This window comes from Haplochromis burtoni, unplaced genomic scaffold, assembly GCF_018398535.1.
Source record: "Haplochromis burtoni strain Fernald_Lab_line unplaced genomic scaffold, NCSU_Asbu1 Contig_119, whole genome shotgun sequence".
Lineage (NCBI taxonomy): Eukaryota > Metazoa > Chordata > Actinopteri > Cichliformes > Cichlidae > Haplochromis > Haplochromis burtoni.
In genome coordinates, this window is record NW_024582480.1 from 683,678 (window position 1) to 706,040 (window position 22,363).

The 22,363-nt window shown below is 39.5% G+C and overlaps 2 protein-coding genes across 4 annotated transcripts in view; one reads left to right on the plus strand and one right to left on the minus strand.

Annotated features, from left to right (window-relative positions):
- Window positions 1-1,032: 1,032 nt before the first annotated feature.
- ky (kyphoscoliosis peptidase) lies at window positions 1,033-7,035 on the minus strand. The gene is made up of 7 exons (XM_005929652.3): window positions 6,941-7,035; window positions 5,507-6,108; window positions 5,062-5,176; window positions 4,797-4,914; window positions 4,448-4,639; window positions 4,072-4,262; window positions 1,033-3,895 (listed from the first exon to the last, which is right to left on the minus strand). The coding sequence occupies exons 2-7, from the start codon at window positions 6,086-6,088 to the stop codon at window positions 2,568-2,570; spliced, it is 2,526 nt and encodes an 841-aa protein (XP_005929714.1). The 5' UTR covers window positions 6,089-6,108; window positions 6,941-7,035; the 3' UTR covers window positions 1,033-2,567.
- Window positions 7,036-11,876: 4,841 nt separating this feature from the next.
- The window catches only part of slc4a11 (solute carrier family 4 member 11), a 101,967-nt gene continuing 91,480 nt past the window's right edge, over window positions 11,877-22,363 (plus strand). For 2 of the 3 annotated variants that reach the window (XM_014335949.2, XM_014335951.2), the window contains exon 1: window positions 11,877-12,107. In XM_014335949.2, the coding sequence (XP_014191435.1) occupies window positions 12,047-12,107 (61 nt within the window). In that variant the 5' untranslated portion in view covers window positions 11,877-12,046. The remainder of the gene's footprint in view (window positions 12,108-22,363) is intronic. The other variant, XM_005929644.3, reaches the window with a different exon arrangement.

Consider the following 22,363-nt stretch of genomic DNA (forward strand, 5'->3'; position numbering starts at 1 on the left):
AGTTTGTTGTCTTTATCATTTCATTCAACATGTAGGAATTTAACCTTCTAGGACCTGGCGTCCACATATGTGGACATCACATTTTGGGTTGTTTAGACCACAATACTAAATTTTGCTCTACAAGGGCCTGATATCCTCTTCTCCGAAACTACATCAGGTAAAAAGATAATTCTTTGTTTTTACATTCATCAGGTCCCAAATAGCAAAAAAAATAAAAATGCATGCCATGAAAGAGCTCAGGTCTTAGGAGGTTGAAGGTCTGAGTTACGTCGCACTCTTATGTGTGATGGACTTGAGAAATGACGGCTGGAATAGCACAGAGAGAACAAGAGGAATCCTGCCCCACAGATCCCTTTATTTCCTCATGCTGTGTGAAGATAGTCTGTGTGTCCTTGTATTGTTGCCAGGCAGATACATTCGTCCACATGGCTAACCTCTGACATCAGTGTTTCCTCGCCTCTCCTGCCACCACTGTGCCGCCGGTTTCTCCCCAGCGACTCAAGGCAAGACTACCCGCCCAGATACACTTAGCACATTCAAAACACGCTCTAGCCATATCTCTTCCACCATTAGTTGCTCTTTTTTTCCTCCCCACCCATTCTATTGTTGTATTTTTACCGAGGCACTGAACTGAGGCTATTTGTGGCCTATTATGAGGGCCACATGTAAACACTCATCGCTCTTGCTGGTGTCTGCCAAAGCCTGCTGAGTGGGTCCAGGTCTCTACAACAATGGACCACTGTGCTAGATGTTTTCAATTTTACAAAGTGAAATACTATGGAATTTATTTTTGTTTGTACTTTAAGGCCAGTAAAGTAATAGCTGTCTTAATTTAGAACTCCTGTGAAGCAAATCTTCACAATAAATCTTGAGAACTTGTGACAGGTATTCCAGAAGCTACCAGATAAATCAGTGTAAGTAAGACAATTGTAAAACGACCATTGACAGGCCTTTATTGCATAATTAACATAATTTGGAGACTTAAATTGCAACGTTGCGTGACTGTGACTGCAGAAAACAAAAGACATACCATCATCACTGTATATATTTATTGCACAGTTTTTGACAACCGTCATTTCATAATGCAGTTTTGTTTCTCATAACAACAATAATAATACACACAGCTCTCTTGATCAGTTTAATATCACGGCTGAGCACCACAGCTGAGCACCATTGTCAAGCTTGAAGGTTTGCTGGTGATGAATACTACCTGCATCAAATAATAGCTTTCAAATAAAAATGTCATGTTGGTTTGCGATTGTATTTATAATACTACGCTGCTGCAATGCTTATACAGTTGCAAGAACATAATTTAAGATCAATTCTTATAGAGTTACAGGAAAGAGAAAGAAAAGCTTGCAAACCTTTTGAACTGTTTTTTTTTCTGCATAAATATAGCCAAAAACATTTTTAGACTTAGAAATCTGAAAACTAGATGGCGAAAACCCACTTTTAGCTCATTCGACTGCAATATTTGGTAAGTTTCCCTGCTTGGGTCGCTCTTTTTTTTTTAAATTATTTCTGTTAAAGTTAAAAAATTTTGATTGAAAATATGTTTTTGTTCTTCTTCTACTGTTAGATACTTTTGATATTGTCTTGCTGAATAGCTAATTATGTTGTTGGGTTGTTGTTGTCTTTTTAAAAATCAACAATCAAGAGTTCATTGTAGCTTTAATCAAGAACTGTCCTGATCCAGATGCAGCAAGGAGTCCCATGACACTACCACCACCATGTTTCACAGATGGAAAAGGTTCTGTCCAAACACAATGCTTCTCATTTAAAATATTTAAATGACTAAACTGCTTATCCAACTTAGTGCAAAGGGCACCAAGGCCTGTACAGCACCATTGTGCTTTTTGGAGAACAGTAGCTTTCTACTTGCTCATCTTGCACACCATTTTTTCAATGTGTTCTTGGTGAAATGATTGAGATGAGCTACATGACCATTAGCCATTGTGAGAGAGTCGTTCTGTCGCTAAGGAGCTACCCAGGGTCCCACTGGGGCCTCACAAGCTATCACAGCTTTCATTCTTGGAGTGCAGGTAAACCTCTCCTCTAAAGGGTTGTTGAACATTGTTGTTGAATCTGCCTTTGGCATACTCTGAATTATAATTTGTGGTTTGAGTCACTTCCCTAAATATGTTTAGTGAAAGTCAGTTATTAACAGATCAGTGTCTCCAGTTACTCTTGATTTTACCATTACATTTACTGCTAATCCTAGAGGGTTACATACTTCTGCCGCTCACAGATATGCACTATTTGACCATTTCTCCCAATAACCAAATGACCAAGTCTAATTTTTATTCCATGCTATTTATTTAATTTTGTTCTTTTTTGTCTACTTTCAAGACTTGTGCATGCACTTAAATAAATATCTTCAGAAATGTAGAAAATCTCCAGTGTTGTACCTGTTACTGTATGCTTCATTTTGACAAGCTTTAACATACCGCCATCTGCACTTTGTTAATACAGATAAACATAGAAGATCTGAGCTCACAGTTTGAATTATTTGCAAGTATTCTGAGTGCGATTTGCTTCGGTAGCCCCCACACCCCCCCATTTTGATTTCACACTTCTTTGTCCTGCTGCTTGATGTCAAAGGTCATCAAAACAGCCATGTCACTGGAGTCCCCCAAGGAGACAGCCAGTTTTAGTACCTGAAGAGCATTTCCACTGAAAACGTCACCCTCCCAGATTCTGCTTTTATTAAGTTTCAGGTCAGTCCGTGTCTCTCCCACCACGCTTACCCTCTGGATCCCTGGAACCCGTACCCTGAAGCGAACCCATGAGGCGGGCTCCAGTAGGCCCACACGAGGCTCAAAGAGAACGCAGCCTTTGCTCCAGGCAGAATAGACACAAGGGAAAGGGATCCCCGGCTGATCGCAGATGTTCCTTAGGATAAAGTCACACATGGGGTTAAAATCTCCACCAGGGGTTATCCTAGCGTAGAGGCCCAGCCGATATACCCCAGTATCAGGCAGGCTGATGCTCACTGTCACTTTTGTGTCTGTGTATGTGCAGAACAAGTAGCGGGAAAGTGGAAAAGCTGCTGATTTGTTCTCTTCTTTGCTGAGCACAGTGTGAAGCTCAAGGTCGCGATGGTTGTGGAAGGTGATGTTGCATTTGCCTTGCTGGGTAACCACCACTGCTGTTGTATGACTAAATTTGGAAAGTCCCGCCTCTGACGTCCGGGTCCCTGGGCCACATGCTGAGCCCAGGTTAGGAGGGAAGAGCTCATGAGGACTAACCACCTTCCCTCTGCAGTGCAACAGGAAGTTTGCAGTGTTCTGGAACTTGACTTCCGTTTTCTCATAATCCCGCACAAACACCGACAGCCGGTAGAAGCCATGTAAAGGGCAGAGGACGTGGCACGTCAGGGTGTCTGGTTTAATCTGAGTAGCCAGGCAGCGTTTGGCTATGGCAGCATCCATCTCTGGGTGAACCAGTTCGCACAGCATCATCAGAGGCCTGGAGGTCTTCAGCACCAAATCAAAGACACCTTCGTCCACCTCAGCAACCTCGCTGCTCTGGCTGCTGCTTGTGACTCCAAGAGATCCTGCAACTGGCTGCAGCCCCCAAGACAAGAAGGGGTTCTCTGGGATCTCTTCCATCGCTCTGGGGGTAGGACACTCGACTGTGAAGGAGCAAACCCAAACCAGAGGCGTGGCAGCTGCCTCGGGTCTAGCAAACACCTTCACATCGTACATTCCACTTGCGGGTGGCAGGAGTTGCAACTTCATGCTCCGATGGGAGACAGTTAGGATACCGAATGAAGAGTTGATAGACTCTTTCTGCTCTGAAGCACCACAGTGGAGGAGGTCTTGGTGCTGGGTGATCTCATAGGTAAAGGTTGTTGGCTTTGAGAAGCCAAGGGACACACTTGCCTCACCATTATCTGAGCAGAAAATACAAGAGAGCGTTTGTTTTTGTTTTTTTAACGTACTTGAAGATAGATGTTAAAAATAAATATGAGTGCATTCTTGATTAAAACATAATGACATTCAACAATAAGACTAAACCAAAAAAAAGAAAGCTGACCAGAAGAACAAAACAAAAAAGTTGTCAGGTAACCTGTGACAATGTGACAGTGATGTGGCCGAATCAGCCTAAGCCCCATACTGAAGAAGGCTGAGGTCTTGAAGACCCTTCTCTCAAACTCTTCCAGGGAGATGGGTATGCCTAGGAGCTGCCATTTCTCCTCATCAGGGAAGTGCGAATCGATGAACTCCTCCGGGTCCGTTAGGAAATAGAAATCATCAAACCTTGAAGGAACAGATAGAGACAGTGTGCTGGTTTTAGACTCAACCTGCTGCCTGTCATGGGATTATTCGAATAAGCAGCTGTTAAACTTCAGTCATTATTGTCGTACCACCGTGTCATTGTAGTATTGTTTGCAGCAACCTAACCGCTAAATAGTGAATGTGTTGAAATCATTTCCTTTTCACACCTTTTCACAAAGCTTTCATGTTCCATATCTACTCGTCCCGCTCCCCAGCAGGCATCCAATAGGAACCACTGTCCTCCCAGAAGCACAGCGTTCCACAGGTGATCAGATTTCACATGCTTCAGGCTTTGGCCCTGGCGGTATCCTATGCCCTTACTGTGGCCCGGCACTTCTTGGCACTCGATGCCCACCTCTCTGTAAACACAAACCAAACAACATGCTCATGGCTTTTTGTTTTTATATCGCATGTCCTCAAACTCGAGTTCATAAACTCAGAAGGCCTTTAATGCAGCAGTTAATAAACTGGCGATCACAAATCAACAACCGCTGTTTTCGGAGGTGTTGTGTTTACCTGCACATCTCCGTACAAAGGTTGGAGTAGCTGCAGCAAACACCGCGGCCAGCCGCAATCACCTCCTCTGGTGAACTCAGCTTCTCCGAGTGGCCAAGGTACCCGCTCACATCATACTCTGTGAAAGCAACCTTCCTTTTATTCACAGTAGGATGGATGACACCTATATGAGTGAATGCTGCTGAACGTAGATGGATTCGCCACCTTAAACTCAAAAATATGTCTCATTAGCGAAACCTAGTGGGCTTGTGTGGGCTGTAGTTACCGATGTTGTGGCACAGCCAGACCCAGATGGCACGAAGTTTCTCCAGCTCAGTTCTGGCTTCCTTTGTGATGCTTTGTACAATTGTTTTCACATTGTACACGCACTTTTCTTTCAGCTCCAAAACAAACACAACGATATGCACTGTTAGAACTCACAGCTTTTTAAAGGTAACTAACATAGGCAAAGATGGACTCACAAACTTTCATGGAGTTGAAATGACTTAATTCCTTATAGTTTTACAGCGTTGTGTCCCTGTGTCTCTCTAGTGTTGAACTAACCAAATACTGAAACAGACTGAACTGCAGTTCTGTTCATCTTGGCATATGGGAAGTGTTCTAGTGTGACTCACTGCTAAAGCTAAAGCACTAAGATTAAGCACTAAATGGCAGATAGATTTGCAGACACTTAAAAAAAACCCACACACACACACAAAAGTACTTCTGACCTCTGCTCCAGCCCTCACAGCATGTGAGTCAACCCTGTGGAACACGTCTGAGCTGGTGAAGAGGTCCTTTCTGTGCTTTCTCGTCACTGTTACTGAAGCACACGCTCTCGGCCTCTGTCCCAGCTGTGCTTTTTGCTGCAAGTGTCTTGGTTCATCTGCCTCCTTCCTCACAGCACTCTTTTTCACCACCGTGATGGTTCTAGCCGCGCTCTCAGACGACAGTTGTCTCTTTGCAGCGGGACGCTGGTCCTCGCTCTCCACTATCAGTTTCTCAAACACACACTGCCTGGAGAGCACAGTACTCTTGAAGGCTTCACCACAGACCAGGACCTGTGCTGCTGCCACGTCTTGTCCAGGAGGAAGCTCTGGTAGACTCTCCTGTGCCTGCTTCTCATTGTGTGCCTGAGCTCCTATAACCCTAACTGAGCTCGGATTGCTTAAAACAGGATTGTCCTGAAGCTCACGAAGCTCCACGGTTTTCACCTGTATGCATCCCTTCCGGGTCACATCGTTTTCCTGAGAAAGGTGTGCAGCACGGGCAAATGGGAAAGAAAACTTTTGAATTGCAACTTCAGCGGACATTATGCTGGATGCATGGTATCCTGTCCAGAGACAAAGTGGATAAAATGTAAAATTCAGTTATTATCTGTAAGATATTTTTAGCTTAATCTCATGAGCAGATAGTGACTCAGTATCTTGTTCTGCTTAGAGTGAGACACACAACTGCTGAGGGATCCCTCGTGCGCAAGCTGTTCGGAAGACAGAAGCAGAGAGCTTATTCTATACAGTGCAGTGCGCTGTGTGTAAGACAGAGATGAATTGGCAATTATATCATGTCTATTCATAACCAAATGAATGCAAAAGCTAAAATCATTAATCACTGTCGCAGCTAAAAGCAGAAATAAATCTTTCGTCATATTACATGACCCCGTAACTTCCTGTACGTGATGAACCTTCACACTGATGGCCGTATTCATCTCTTTAAAATAAGCAACGTATGGGAAAAACTGCTTATTCTTGACAGGGCAGCAGGCTGGCACAGCGGCTGTCCTTCAGCCAGATGACCTGTTTGAAGCCACGTGGCATGTATCTGCCCTGCTCAAGTGTCCCTCACCAGGTCCTATCAGCTGTGTGCACTGCGTAGCAGTTAACCCTGACCCCTTCCTGAGGAGCAATTCAAGCAAAACTTTCAGATGACAGTAAAGCTAGCCCCTATCAGGTCAAAGTTAATCCATTGTCCTAAAATAATTAGGTGTGCTCGAGTTTTTAAGAATAGTACTTTTTTTTTTTTTAATAAATAAAAACATGGATGAAAGTAGCTCTCAAAATACTGATTTATGCCTGATTTACACTTAAAAGGGCAGGAGGGGAAACCCATTCTGTGTAGGCTTAACTGCTCCTACATCCCTATATGTTAGTGAGGCTTATACTCACCCTGAGAGGATTTCAAAAGCCTGCCGGATGTTTGCCGGAGTATCGACCAGAGATGTTTCCACTGTGTGTTCTTTGTGGTCCCCAGTTGCAGGGTGGGAGGCTTATATATTCTCCTATTGGCCTGCCAGGACAGACCCCAGAATAACAGGCCTAAAAATACTACAAAGCAGTTAAGACCAGCCAATAGAGAGAGCCCCAACCGAGAAGTGTGTGACGTCTGTGTGTGTATTTGTAAGCGCTTGTAAAGCTTACAAATGTATGTTTGGATGTGCTTGTGTGTGTTTGGTACGTGCTTTTGCTAATAACACCGCCACCACCGCCGGCATATCTGGACACACAAGTGAGTGTAAATTATTGGACATCTGTGTCAGTCTGTGCATGTGTATCCGTGTAAATTTTGAATGTGCAGGTTTGTACAGTGTTAATGTTTGGATCCATTCCTGCTGAACAGGCAGGTGGAAGGGTTAATGTTTGAGCATGTGCTGATTGTGACAAAGGGACAGGATTCAGAGAGTTGGCATAAAATAACGTTGACATCAACGTTAAAGACTGCTTCTGGTGCACATAAGCACAAATAACTGTTTTTTCACAGTTAAGGAGACAAGGAAAAGGCAACAGCTCCTCAGACAGGTGGGGAAAATATTTTGGAAATATTTCTTATTCCCCTTTTAGACAACAGTTGGATAAGATCTGCATCAGCCTTTATCTGTCTGATCAGTTTTGAAGGTAACAGTTTTTCTTCCACTTCTAAATCTTGCTACTCTCCAAGTTATTATCTTCTTTGTATGTGAAAATGATAAGGTGTGATTTAATGTGAGATATTAGACTCATTTGTTGACTCATGAAGTAACTTCCTTGTTTTGTTTTTTTCACTTTCAGGACCAAAGGAAACTATTTCAACCAGCAATTTGAACAAAAATTAAAAGAAAAATTGAAAGAAAAAAATTACTACATTAAAAAAAATATGTGTGCAATTGATGTGGGAACACCAGAAAGTCATTAGTGTAACAAAACGTTTCTGCATAAGAGCCAAGAAACACTGCGAGTGCAAAAGTCAGCCAGGACAGCTCACTTTATGTACAATATTTACTTTTAAAGGAATAGTATTTGTATTTTGTATATATTTATTTCATTTTAAATGCCCATTTAGATGTTTGTAGTGGAGTTTTTTGGTATTTGTGAACCTATTTTAATATATCGACCCTCTTGGCAGATGTGAAATGTAAAAGTGAAAGGCCAGAAATCAAATGTGACCTGATATTTGGATGCAAACTATAATGTGATTTTTTTTAAATCCTCATAAATCATTTCCTTAATGTTGCTTTTATCTAATTTCATAGATAAAAGACTTTCTATGACAATTTGAGTCTAATTGACCTTGAGACCAGAGGTCCAAAGTACTGTGCTCTTTAGCATCCCAGTTTGGAACAATGTCCCTATTTCCCATTATGTTTTAAAAACAAACAATAGCAGTAAGAAATATAAAAATGTATTTTTAAATAGCTCTCTATAGGATTGTCACTTTGACCTTCAGATCAACCTATTGACTCTTACACAAAGGTCAAATGTGACATAATATTTTGCCTCTTTATATGATGCTCTCTATATGTTGACAATACTCACCACACTTGTAAGAATTATAGTTTCAGTGTTCTAAAGGTTTTTGTATATTTTTGACCTATTAATCACTAAGTTGACCTTGGTAGATGTAAGCCAAATGTTAATGGGTTGTTAACATGACCCTACTCTACACCCCTACAAAGTTTTATGAGAACACATTCAAAACTTTTCGAGCTATCATGTTCAGTGGCACGCAGACACCCCAACACTATCAAAAACATGGTGGAGATAAAGCTGAGTGAAGGGGTAAATTGAACTAAAGAAAAGGATGCAGCAGCAAGAGTCAGCCTGCCATGCGTTTTAATAAAAGCGCAGTCCGCGTATCATCTGGTATATACATCATGGACGCTTTGAACTTTTAAGCTAAACCAATTTTGTGCTTTTCAAGTATAGGCTTCAGGCTGTTTTCATGCCAAGGGAGCTGAGAGCATCGAGGTTTTCTCACCTTTTACTTTCAACACAACACTCTGTCATCTTCAGTGCGTTTCGTCTGTGTACATAAACACTGCAGAAAAGGGAAGTGGTCCTTGAACGACGATTGAACCCGCCACAGAAATAAAAAGAAAGAAAGAAAGAGAACTTGTTGGATTATCACAGAAACATATCACCCAGCAGATACAGTGTTATATAACACTGCCATATGTTGGTGTTGATATTGATGCGCAGGCAGAGCAAAGGGACCGGCACCTCTGCCAGTGCTGGATCCCGGGCCAGATGACTGGGAAAGTGCAGAGTAATAATGCCATCTGGAACAGCTGTCTGCCAAGGAATCTCTTCCTGGCTTATTAGGGAGAGTGGAGGAGCGGGATTGGGTGCGGTGGGGGTTTCTCTCCACCTCAGAGAGAGGTGAGACGCACTGGTGGGAGAGATGTTTGACGCAGCAGAGAAATGAAGGATATAACCACAGGCTGAAAAAGAAGAGATGTATCCCACTCGCTTTTGGGTGCAGGAGGTTTGTGTGTGATTCTTCTGCAGTGTAATAAACTGTGTGCTTTCAGTCCAAATAGGCATTAATTAACATCTAAAACTTTATTCCGGCTGATACAGCCCTCCCCATAGGTACTGTCTCGAGATCAATGATAGTTTCCACTACACAGAACTTTGAAAGCCCCAAATGGTCTCTGTGATAATACTGAAATTTTAAATTATAACCAAAAAAACCCCCACACACATACATGGAGAAATAAACGCCATAAGAAATGTAGTGGATCAAATAACACAAAAGCAGGGGAATTAAAAAGAACACAAATTTGACTTGAAAGTTATGGTACCGCATTGGGGGGTCGTGGGCGTGTGTGCAGCTCGGTTATGACCGCAGGCAAAAAAAAGCTGTTACGATGAGATCTAAGGGACTGACTGGGTTTGTATTCTTCAAACATATCAAACAAATGTTAGCCTTTGCTGTTACGTGATCTAAGAAACTGCGGAAGCCCTCAATAATCAATTCTATAACTAACTCAGTGCTCAGTTGTCTTTCTAGTTATTCCACATGTAGCTTTCGACACGTGTTCTGTTTCAGAAGATCAAGAACGAGTGAGAGTGTTGCACCCCGCAGGAGGTGAAGACAAAAATCAGTTGCTATAAATCCCACGTGGACAAGAGACCTCTCTTTTATGCTATTCTTAGACTCTAAAAGACCGATTTAGTCATAGTTGTGGCAAGGCTGTGGTGATGCGGCAGCCAGAGTGACAACCTAAGTCCAATATGACAAAAACAATTTCTAACTTAGGGCTTTAGTTTCTATTGCAAACCCAAGAAAGGGTGTATTATGATGTTCAAACAAACGCTTGATCACAAAGGGTCTCTGTTATGTTCACCTTTGTGAATGTGTTCTAATAAGTGCTTTATATAGCACATCTACCTGAGGGGTATTGACAGGAAATAATTAAAAAACTTTGCAGAGCAATATAACTTACCAGCTGCAGCTAAGAACTCAGAGTACTCAGCTGATAGCAATTCTGCATTTTAACAGCTGGTAAATGTGGTATAAAAACCACATAATCTGGACAGCTGGCTTCTAAAAATAATATTAATAATGAGTCAGTTATGTATTTCAATTTTGTTGTAACAATGTCTAGTTTGAAAAAAATCCAAAAAACATCAATGGGCAATAAGCCCTTCTGTGATAATACCATAGAAGCTATGGTAAACTACTGATACAAATACTGGGGGCAAATCAGTTCTGTGGGTTATACAATTAACCAAAGTCCAGCGTATAACAGCACCGAACAAGAAGCACTCACAGAGCATAAACCTCTGCCAAGGCAGCTCACTCTCTGGGCGTTATTTACTTTTAAGGGAATAATACTGTATTTTCTATATAATCATTTTGTTTCTTTGTTCTTTTTAAGCCTACTTTAATAATTTTCTAGGGCAGTAAAAATCCGATTAGGGCAGCGTGGCAGATGTTTACTTTGATTACACAAACATTATGTTGAAGCAGATAATGGATCAGAGGTACTGATTTGTAAATACCTGGACATGGATTATTTGACCTTCAAGTAGAGGTCAGATTACCAAGGTCACGTAAGGAACTCTATATAACCTTAATATTACTTTGACCTTGCAATCAACATTACTTTGATTACTTTGAAAGTCATAGGTCAAATGTGACATATTTTAAACGTAGTTTCTATATGTTAATAACACAGACCACACAGACAGAAACCCATGCATGCAAATGCTACCAGAAGCATGACCTAGATGGTATGTGGATTGTTGTTTTTTGGGGGCTTTCTCTCTGTAAGGTCTCTACTTTACAGTATAAACCACCAGGAGGAGACTGTTGTTGTGCTTTGGTGCTATATAAATAAAATTTAACTATTTAGTAAGAGTAATAAGAGTCAGTAAGTAAGTAATCATTACCTACTCTTTTACAAGGTAGATGATTTTCGAGGAAGTTTTCTGTATTTCTGCTCTCTGGCTTGCTATTTTTAAATATAAAATAATACATAATTAGACTGTGATACAAAAATGCTAATAATATTCAGTAAGCCCCCCTCCCGCTCCTTATTTTCTATTTATAATTTAGTTAAAAAAACAAACAAACTGTCAATCAGTAAAAATGATAAGAGGTTTTACATTATGCAGTTGTCATTTTTCTGCTGTGTAATCGAAACACAGAATAAAATCTAAAATCCGCGCTGTATCAGGGGGCAGCAGGTGTCGCATTCAATGACTGGTTTCAGTAAATTGGAACACTGTAGCCAGTCAGCTTTTTCCCGCTCTGGATACTGTTATGTGACAGTCCGCACCGCAGCGCGAGCGGTGGGCGGGGCTGGTGTTCAGGCACTCGGCGGGCGCGTGCGGTCATCAGCACCTGACGACCACCGTTAATTAATTGATGACACTTTCTCTAGTTCTTTAAATGTAGCGACCGGAGAAAACAAAGTCAAACCTTTCGTTATTGCTCGGTTTCTTTATTTTAAAAAGAGGAGGAAGAAGAAAAGAATATATTCTCGACATTTTCTGGAGACCGGGAACATTATGAAAACTGTTAAGGACGATGGAAAGGTGAGGGCGGCGTCAGTGAATCGTTTTACTAAAGGTAAGATGTGGAAATATAAAACTTTTTTGCTAATGTTTTCCTTCACAGGTGACAGTTCACCTTATATAAGGACTGTATTTCTTATTTTAGTCACTTGTTATGCACCGGAGTTAAAAACAAGGCACGCGGATGGCGAACTTAAAGAGTGTGGTACAAGTCTTCATCTTAAACACACTCAGTAATATGTTTTGGCTTCAGTCCTGACAGGTGTGTATGATTAACAATAATAATTGTTTTAATTAAATGAGTCATAACAACTACCTGTACTGTCATTGTAAGACATGGTTTAGGCTGGGAGGGAATTATTATATGTGTAAATACAATTGGCTTCCTCAGTTCTCAGCAGAACTCATTATAAATGGATGGAGTACATGCTGAACACACAAGCAAGGCAAGTACTGTCATTGGCGCCAAAACACATGCAAAGAAGCAGCTTTAAGTCTAACAAAAGCGAAATATGGCGTCTAATATCTGCAACCATAAACACTGATATTTATTTCATTCAGTCTTCAAGAATATAGAACAGCAGAATCAGCCTTACCTTCTACATCATTAAGATTTTAAGCAAGTTCAATGGTGAGGCACACTGATAAGATGATTTAAGTACATTTTAGAGTCATTCACTGATTTTGTGACCTTTTTAAAATTATAACACCATGTGAGAGGTATTATGTTTTTTCTCAAGCTCTGATCCTCCATCCTCCAGCAGAGCATCTGATCTTAAGGGAGTTTGAGGATTTTACACACTTTAGATGTTCCTAAGGCTGTGTTCTTTTAGACAGGGTTCTCAGATGTAGTTGGAGTTAGCTAGCTTTTATAACAACTTTGATCTTAAATTGTGATGTGTCCACTGTTATTGCAACCTTGTCATGCTCCTCTGTGCATGACAAGAAGACTCTCCATCTAGTCTTCTGCTCTTTTCCAACCATCAGTATGTGTGGTTGGCCAGTGGCAGCTTGTCTGTTTGGAGCTCTTAACATCTTCCCTCTCTTTGCCACCATCCACTGGATATATCCAGTTTGAATGACATTCCAATCTTCTAGCCATTGATCCTGGTGAAATGGATCAATGAGTGGATGTCTTGTTCACTCCTGGCATACAGCCTGACATCATATTTGTACTAGGTGAGACATCATGAATTAAAAATCGACCTAACCTGCTTTAAATTTGGCTGATTTTCACATTTGTCATTTTCTCATGTACTTGTGCACCACTCCCAGCTGATATTGCTCTGTTGTAATACCTCTTAAACTTGTGCATGGGTAGCAGCTTTCAGTGGAAGAGTCTGCCCTGTTCAAGTCCACATGTGATGCTTCAGACTTGGATATAACCTAGAGCATCCTTGTTGTGGCTGAAGAGATCCACAGGGTTGTCTGCGTGAACCTCAGTCATACTGTCAGGGGAAACTGACAGTATGACTGTACCATGCTTCCTCTCTTTGTTGCTATGCTACTTTGTGACCTTGTCCTCTTTTTCACAATTAAATTTGAGTTAAATTGTTGCCATTTTGATACAGTGGAGAAACTTAAGCATTGCAGATAAACATGCATGTGATCAGAAAAGAGTTTCGAGGAAATTAGTTTAAATCAGTGTTGTTTTTCATTTTTATCAGAGTTTCATAAATTATTCCATCTTGTATATGAGGTGGTTGATGGTCACTTACCTTTTGAGACTGAACAATGATGACTGTGAACCATGAACAGCATTGTGGACAATGCACTCTGTTAGTACAGATAATGCCTCCCTTGATGTGGCTTCTGCAGTGGCCGTGGACTTTGCCTTCACAGCCGCATTGTGTTCCTGGTGATGGTTATCAGCGTCCTGTTACCCTTGACTAGTAGCAAGCACTCTATCTACGCAGTGTTAAGTTGTAGGTTTCTTGTACTCAGTCCAAGCATTACCTAGGTATACCTAGGTACATTGTGGTCTCTCGAGTAGTTCCTTTGTTATCTATGTAGGGATACATCTATCTGACTGGTTTGTATATCGGTTTGATCCTGACTCAGAAAGTTGGATTGGGTATCAGTGGAAATGGGCTAATCTATGGGACAGATTAATTTGGTAACTCAATGTTTCCCCAACCTAATGAACTATAGACTTACATAATGACTGAAACTAGCACCACTGATGAACAATATACTGTGAGGTCAGTTTCTTGATCACTAATATAGAAGTTTTCTTGACCATTGATCAACTACCACTGATGATGATCGAAAATACATAAACAGGGTGTACCTTTAAGACAAATCTGTATACCTAAATCTGCATGATCAACTTGGTCACCTATAACATCTCAAGGTTTCTGGCTACGATGTGGTGTTTAGGCAGCTCTAAACACCACATCCAGAACACTTTGGATTTTGTTGAGAAGGTGAGAGATGTCATTATGGAGGCAGATGAAACAATGGTTTTGTACGATGTTACGTCTCTCTTCACTTGTGTTCCAGCCACTGAATCAGTTGAGGTCGTTCGTAAGAGGTTGCAGGATGACCCCAAACTCAAAAAAAGGATCACTCTCAGCCCCGCTGGTTCGAGCGGGGAGTCAAAGAGGCCATCCCTAAATCGAGTAAGGGGCCTAAGGATACATCTTTCACCATCTTACAATGCTGTGATTGCAGCCGTTCCCCAACTCTGTGTAACTGGTACTCATGGTAATGATAATTTGCATATAAATAATCCAGAAACGGACCTCACAGCCCATTGTTTGTCAGTGTTGCTAGTTTCATTCATTATGCAAATATACTGTTTATAAAGTTGGGGAACCTGCAGTCAGCTGAGACTGGAGACATTTCTTCCACTGAAAACACTAGACCAGATAGACAGAATCAACTTTTTGGGCCAAGAAAAAGAAAGCAATTTATTTCTGCAACCGGAAAGATGCTGGTAGAAATAAGGGTTGTTTAAGTAGGAATCCTTTTTACGTCAAAGCAACATGGTGGTGGTTGTTCGAACTGGTGCTTCACAGCAGGATTTAAATCCACTGGCGGGATGGGCTCTTCCTGTGTGTTTGTGTGTTCTCTCGTGCTTACATGGGTTCTGTGTGGATACTCTGGCTTCAAACGCTCAGTTTCTTCCTCAGACAGAGAAATAAATCCTATTAATTTAAAAGTGGTGTGAATCGGTCAGTCAGAGCTATAATAAAGTTTGATTGGTAGATCTCTGCATCCAGTGGCTTTGTCTTTGACCCTCTCATCATGGAGTATTAAAAAGATTTCTGGTTGTAGACCTGACACTGGAGAAATTACAGTATACAATTCATATTTATTACTGTCATGAATGTAATCTTGCACATCTTTGCACATTTTTTGTTTCTGATTTGCAAATTTGTCAGTGATGCATAATCTGTTTCCTGTTTGCAAGAGAGATCTCTCTCTTTGAGAGTTTGCATGAGGGCTGTTTAAGAGTGATTACGCTTAACTGCAGCAAATGCTGAGTGTGCTCATTTCAAGTGTACCAAGCCTTTTACGTGTAAAGGAGGAAACGCATGCAATCTGTCAAAACACTTAGCCAAAGTGCATCACATACTGACAGAGAATACAGTTTTGATCGCCTAGCTTGAGTTCATGACATTTTGCTCCAGGTTTGTTATGCTGGGTTTCCTCTGCAAGCCAGTCACCCTGCTTTTTTTTTTTTTTTTTTTTTTTTTTTTTTTTTTTTTTTCTTAATACGTTTTTAGATTAAAAACTACAACAATTAGGCCAGCTAATGACAGCACAAAAATAACAGCTAAAGGCAACTTTTAATGAGTAAATCATGTTAAATAATCACCATGTGAAAATTAACCATGATGATAATAATAATAATAATAATAATAATAATAATAATAATAATAATAATAATAATAGTAGTAGTAGTAGTAGTAGTAGTAGTAGTAACATAAATGGGGAAAGAAAACTGTTTTTCTATGTGTAGGCTTGCAGTATGTTGAATTTTAGGTCTTCTTTTAGTACTGCAGTTCTTACATCATAAAATCAAGGTGCTTGTAAATGGAACAATTCACAGAAAGACACACAATTAGCCTTTTGAACCCTCCTTTGCCTTATCTTGTAATATTAATTGGCTATTGAAAAACAGAAGCTTTATAGTTGAGAAACCTCTAAGTTCAAAGCCTTATTTAAAAAAAAAAAAAAAGACATTGGTTTGACCTTGAATTTTCCCAAACAATCATTTTTTCCCCCACATCATCCTGTCTGTATTGTGTAATGGTCTGTTTTTATCAGGATTACCACTTTTTTAAAAAAAATATATTTATGCTATCCGGCTGGCACTTTCACTCTGAGCTCCTCCCAGACTTGAGTGTGCATACATGCTGTTTTGTTTCCAGTGGGATCTGAGCGCCTCTCTCTGATGCTGTTAACACCATGCTCTACATGTTGACCTGCTCCCGAGAATACACCCATAACCCTGTTAGTACAGTACAGGTCACATTAAGAGGAAAAAAGTGTAGTGTTCACTGAATATTGGTGTTTTGTGGTTGAATATACTACCTATACCCCTTGCCTAATATTTGTTGTGTTGCTAAAACAATTTTAATCGTTGGGGGCTTGTATGGAGGTGTCTGGTTTTACTGGGCCTTGACGGGGGTTCTTTGGGCTGTGGGGTGGGTCCCCTGTTCATCAGGCTTGTTGCATTGCATTTGGTGGTTGCTTGATCAGACAGCGATGTGGAGAGTTTGGAGCAGGAATCTTTGTCCTGCAGGGAAGAGGCGTTGTATTTTCATGGGGCTCCTGGAGTGTGCTTGTTTTGCCACAATGTTTGCGTGGGTGGTACGTGTCAAAGTAACATCGATATTCATCCCAGTACTCAAGGTTTTCCAGCGCAATATTGTATTGAAACAAGATTATCAGCTTTATACATGCCCCCTTGTCAGTTCTTTTACTTTCATGGCTGCTTGTCTCTTCTGATAATCTTAAACAGCTGTGGTTATTCTAGGCTTCTAGGAGCAGGGCAGTTTTTATCTGTAATAAATTTTCTTTATTTTTGTATTTAATTCATTGAATTAGCCAAGAGGAAGCCTTTATCCTTTTTCTTAACAAAATTCTTTAAAGACTGTGCATACCATGACAAAATTTTATTAGTCTTACATTTTAGTTCCCTTCACTGTCACATAGATGTCTGATTTAGGAAAGATGTAAAATACTGTTTACTTTTTGTAAATATTCTGGACTACATTAAAAACATATTTTCAAAATTAACAGCTGAATATTGGTCAGTAACTATTAATGCCCTTGGATGGATGAAAAGTTTAATTTCTCTCTAAAAATATAAAGTAACAAACATTATTTGAACTATTATCTATTATCTGAGGGCCTAAAACTCTTTCTCCATCTTCAATCTGACTTCAAATTAGGTCAGTGGTGTATTCATGGACGCACGGGAATTTGGTCAACAGTGTTAATTGTTTGTTAAGTGACATTCATTAGCTGCTGCCTGGCAGAACTGCACTGGAATCAAGTAGCTCCTGGTGAAGCTATTAATCAATCACCTCAGCAAGTGTGGACAGTCGGTTAACTTCCAGCTCCCTCAGCTGCCTTTGGAAGCCCTTTATTTGTCAGGTTAATTAGGCACATTATTGTGTGGGGGTTAAATTGATATAGACTTGTTTAAAATGTTTAGGCTACAAATACGTAACTGCATGAAGGACATCAGGAGGCTATGAAACCTGTAACTGAGAAATTATAGTGATCAGCAACTAGCAGTTCATCTTTGTTGTTTTCATTAGTTATTTTTTTTTAATGGTTTATACTACATACATGTAATGTCAAAGGAATAGCCATAATTGTTTAGCTTTAGCAGGTAACCACGTTAGTTCAGTGAGTTCCATTCACTGTAGGTTTGTTAATACATGCATGATTAGAGCCACACTCTGTGGGACCTTCTGATGGCATTGCATGGGCCAGCTGTGCCAGCTGAAACCTCCTTATACAGCCTTAAATATCATGTGATAAGGACACATTGTAGTATAACCTGACAGTCACTATTCTACCAAACTTGTCTGTAAAAGAAAAATTTCTGTCTTTTGTATCTCTGTATTAGGGCTGTTCGATATAACGATATATATGTGATTTATATCGTTATCGGGACAATAGATGTCTTATATCGGGATATGAGATTTTGGTCATATCGCACAGCCCTACTCTGTATGTTAAGAGGTTGAAACTTTAGCAATGCTTCTGAATAACCACTTTATTACATGACCAATGTATTTCAGGCTGTAGCCTTCATTAGGCTCATCGAAAAATATATTGTAGTGTAGACGTTTGTGTGGAAAAAATGTTTCTAGTAGAGAAAAACATAGAAACCAATCATATACATCCAGTATACATATCCACCAATAGATTACCAACAAGGAATTGGCTGAGCATATGTTGAACAAGGTAATATATTTACTTTATATATTAGACAATTATGTAATAAGTGAAATGTCTGGAAATGGACTGCTGATTGACAGTCCATTTAACAAAAAAAAAAAAAAAGTATGATTGTAAATATACTGTAGTTAACTATTTTTCTAAAATGTAAGCAAACATACAACAGGACATGGATGAAACTGCTTTCCACAGGATTTCAACAGTCTGGACCACTTAAACACTCAACTACAGCTGCTACTTAATGATTTTGGAAATATAATTCGGTCATCACATGTATAGTGATGAACATGAGTATAATTGCAGAAAATATCAGTAATTTTGATAATTAATCATTTGTTTGAATTCCGGCGAAACAGTATAGATATTATTTACTATTTTTTTTGGACATTTTATACATTTTAAAAGTAAAAGAAATCTGTTGACAGATCGGTTAATAAAAAATTAAAAATTTGGTACCAAATGACTTACAGTTATACCGCTGAAATTTTTAGCTCTTCTGCCAAATTCAGCACAGTCTTACCAGACATATTGGTATAACAAACTTTATGTGGCTATTGCAGAAACATAGTTCTTGTATAAGCTCACAAAAAATAATTATATTCTAATTATATTATCACTGAAAACTATACAGATTTTAAATATACAATTGTGAGTATTAATAAACAGTTGTAAAACTATGATTATTGTATTGTACAGTATGATTGTTTAAGTTTGGAGCAGGGTTGTCACCATGTTAGAATTTCATGCTCAATATTGATACCTATAAAAATGCTTGATACCCAATGCCATTTTCAATACTACATGTCTCTTGACAAAATTAAGAGGCGTGTCTTTTTCTTTTTTTTTCATAATGGTAATTTCAATATACAACTCGCGTGGCTACAGGGTAATTGCTAATAGTTAAAGAGTTAACATTAAGGCGCGCACCAGCCCGGTTAACATTTGAACTGTCGATGTTGAAGATAAGTGTTAGAAATTGATTTACCTTGGCTGCAATCCTAGTCAGAATGCACGCACATGATGGAGAGCATTTATTTTGTTTGAATATCTTTGTGTGTCTGTCTGTAGTTTCAAAACAGACACAATTTGTTATTGTCCATGTCTGCGGCCCTTGGCCAGCATATGGAAACAGACAATGTAAGGCAGCAGCCAAGAGGAAAGGAAATCCCACCCAGTGTTTGTCCACTAACTGCGTCTTTGCTGTCTTCCTGCTTGGAGCACAATGCAACAAGGTGCCCTTTGCGGTTTATTGTAGCGTTTTAATGTGCTCTGTAGGTGCACAGAATTTTAAAGCTTGCTGCAGAGTGACTTTTTTCTCTCTCGCTGAAGTCTTTCAGGACAAGCAAAGGGAAGGGCTTCATTTCAAAATGAGACCGTTTAATCTATTTTGATATTGTGACATGCAGTCTTGCAAAATATTAATAGCACAAAGTAGGAGACTGTAGTTCAGCTGATAAAATGAAGCAATTTTGCAAACTGGATCTTGAATCATGAGTATGATGCAATTATATATTCCTACCCCCCCAAAATAGCTTTGACACATTCTTTAAGCACATATCACATTCAGCACATATACTCTTTTGTCATTTTGGCTTTAGGATAGGGCGAAATATGACTCACCCAACCACTAGTAATGTTCAGGGAATATTATGACTCACATGACTGCATTAGTATTTTATTCCCTTTATAATATGCAAATAAATTTGTTGGATTTTCTTTTAAAGAGAGCGGTTTAAAGTGAGGCAGGACAATCCATGCTGCTGATTTGACCATTTACCTCACTTACTTCAAAGTTAAAAAGTGTCTGTGTCAGCATTGCTTCCCCATTAGGGCTTTTGGAAATATAAAGACAAAAACATTTCCTGTGTGTGTGTGCGTGCGTGGGTACAGAGTATCACAGTGAAGAGGGAAATATGTAGGGGAAATTTGGAGTTAAAGGGCACCTCTACAATCTTCTGTTTAGTGTTGCTTCTCCTCTCTGCACATTTGTGCATCTGGATCAGACAATACTTCATTTGTTACAGACAAATACTGTACAGGATACTGCACATAAATACATGTATGCCTTCTAATTGATTTTAAACATTTTAAAATACAAACAGCGTCTGAGAAAACACTGCAGAATAGAAATATATTTAGAAAACTGACAATAGTAGATGTGTTTTTTTTTCAGCCTCTACAGTTTCCAGCAGAGGGCAGTGTGTATGTGCTCCTGTATCACTAGGAAATCGTTTTTAATATAAAAATAAGAAAATAATAGTCATATAATTGTCACTGTGCATTTATTCACACATGAAAAAGACTCTGTATGCTGCCTGCAATATCCAAATCATACTCAAGCATTTAAGGAAAAATGTATCTTGTACCTTCTTTTTTTTTTTTTTTTTTTTTTTTTCTTTTAAGGTTGTGATGTATCAGCTTTCTTTTCTTTCTTTGTTGATATTTTCTTTTGGTCAGTAGTATGAATATTAATATAAATATTATGAGTGAAGGGGTTACAGGCTTGCTGGTTTAATCACTTCAGCCACTGCGAAGGTCTATGTAGTGAAAATCAATAGGAAACGCTTACCTTTGAGCAGAAGAGACCATTGCATACAGGAGACTGTGGCTGCAAGCAAAAAGGTGCTAGTAAGTGTGTGTGTGTGCTTAGCCAGCCTTCTTCAATTCAATGAGTCAAAACATTCCCTCTGTGCTTGTTGCACTACACTTGTTATTTTACAATTTTGTCAGTTATGTCATTCAGGTTTCCAGGACAGCTTACATTAATGGTGGAGGGGAGGGATTTGTTGCTGCTCAAAGTGCCTGGGTGAAGGCTATTATTGGGCTGATTCCGTCTCGCTGATGGCTACCCAGCATTCATTAGTTAATCACTTTTGTGCTGATCATTTTGACAATATGAGTAATCAAGAGGTATAATGGAGTCAGATAATAATGTCAGTATTGTATCATGTACTGTGATTATGTCTAGATTTATTATGTATTAGGTTAAGGTATTATAAAGTTACATACTGACTTGATACACTCAGAATACCTCATCTAGTACCTCTTTAAAATTGAGTGAGTTTTAAAAATACCTCTTCTCCTTCGCCACATTCTTAAAGAGTACACTGTTCATTAGAATGTGACTTGACAGCCAACTATTTTCTCCGGTGTGCATTACTAGTAATGGCTAATGTAGCCTTGGCCCGCTATCTTACATGAAGGTCCACAGCCCCAGATACTGAAGTATCCTTGCATTTAGCAGTTTGCATAATCTTGCACCACTTAATGTCTGATCATCAAAACAATTTGTTGAAGATGTCATGCTGGCAACCTGCCGACCGCACCAAGAATACCTTTTGGTAATTCAAAAATATTTTTCCTTTGAAATAGTAAATGGTCTCCAACTCTATTGTAGAGTGTAAGAGTTGTATGAGGCCAGAGAAAGTACTGTAGTTATCTAAAAAATTTGAACATAACAAGACATACAGAGACACAGGAAATGTAACTTACTTGCAGTAGGGCTCTGCACCATGTTATTTATTTAGTTATTTATGTAAAGGTGTAATTTGCAGTGGGATTGTCAGTCCCGATCAAAAGTTTAAGACCACTTGAAAAATGGCAAAAAATCATATTTTGCATGGTTGGATGTTAACAAGGTTCCAAGTAGAGCTTCAACATGCAACGAGAAGAAATGGGAGTGAGACAAAACATATTTTGAACATGGAATTTATTGAAAAGAGCGCTTTAACTGAAACAGGCTGTTTGACAGCTGATCAAAAGTTTAGGTCCCCGTGCCTTTAAAAGGCCAAATCTGTGCAAAAATGTGGATTCAAGGTCTTTTTCAGTCAGGTAGTCACGCTGTCATGAAGTTCTGATGGCAAAAAAAGGTTCCCTTTTTGAAGG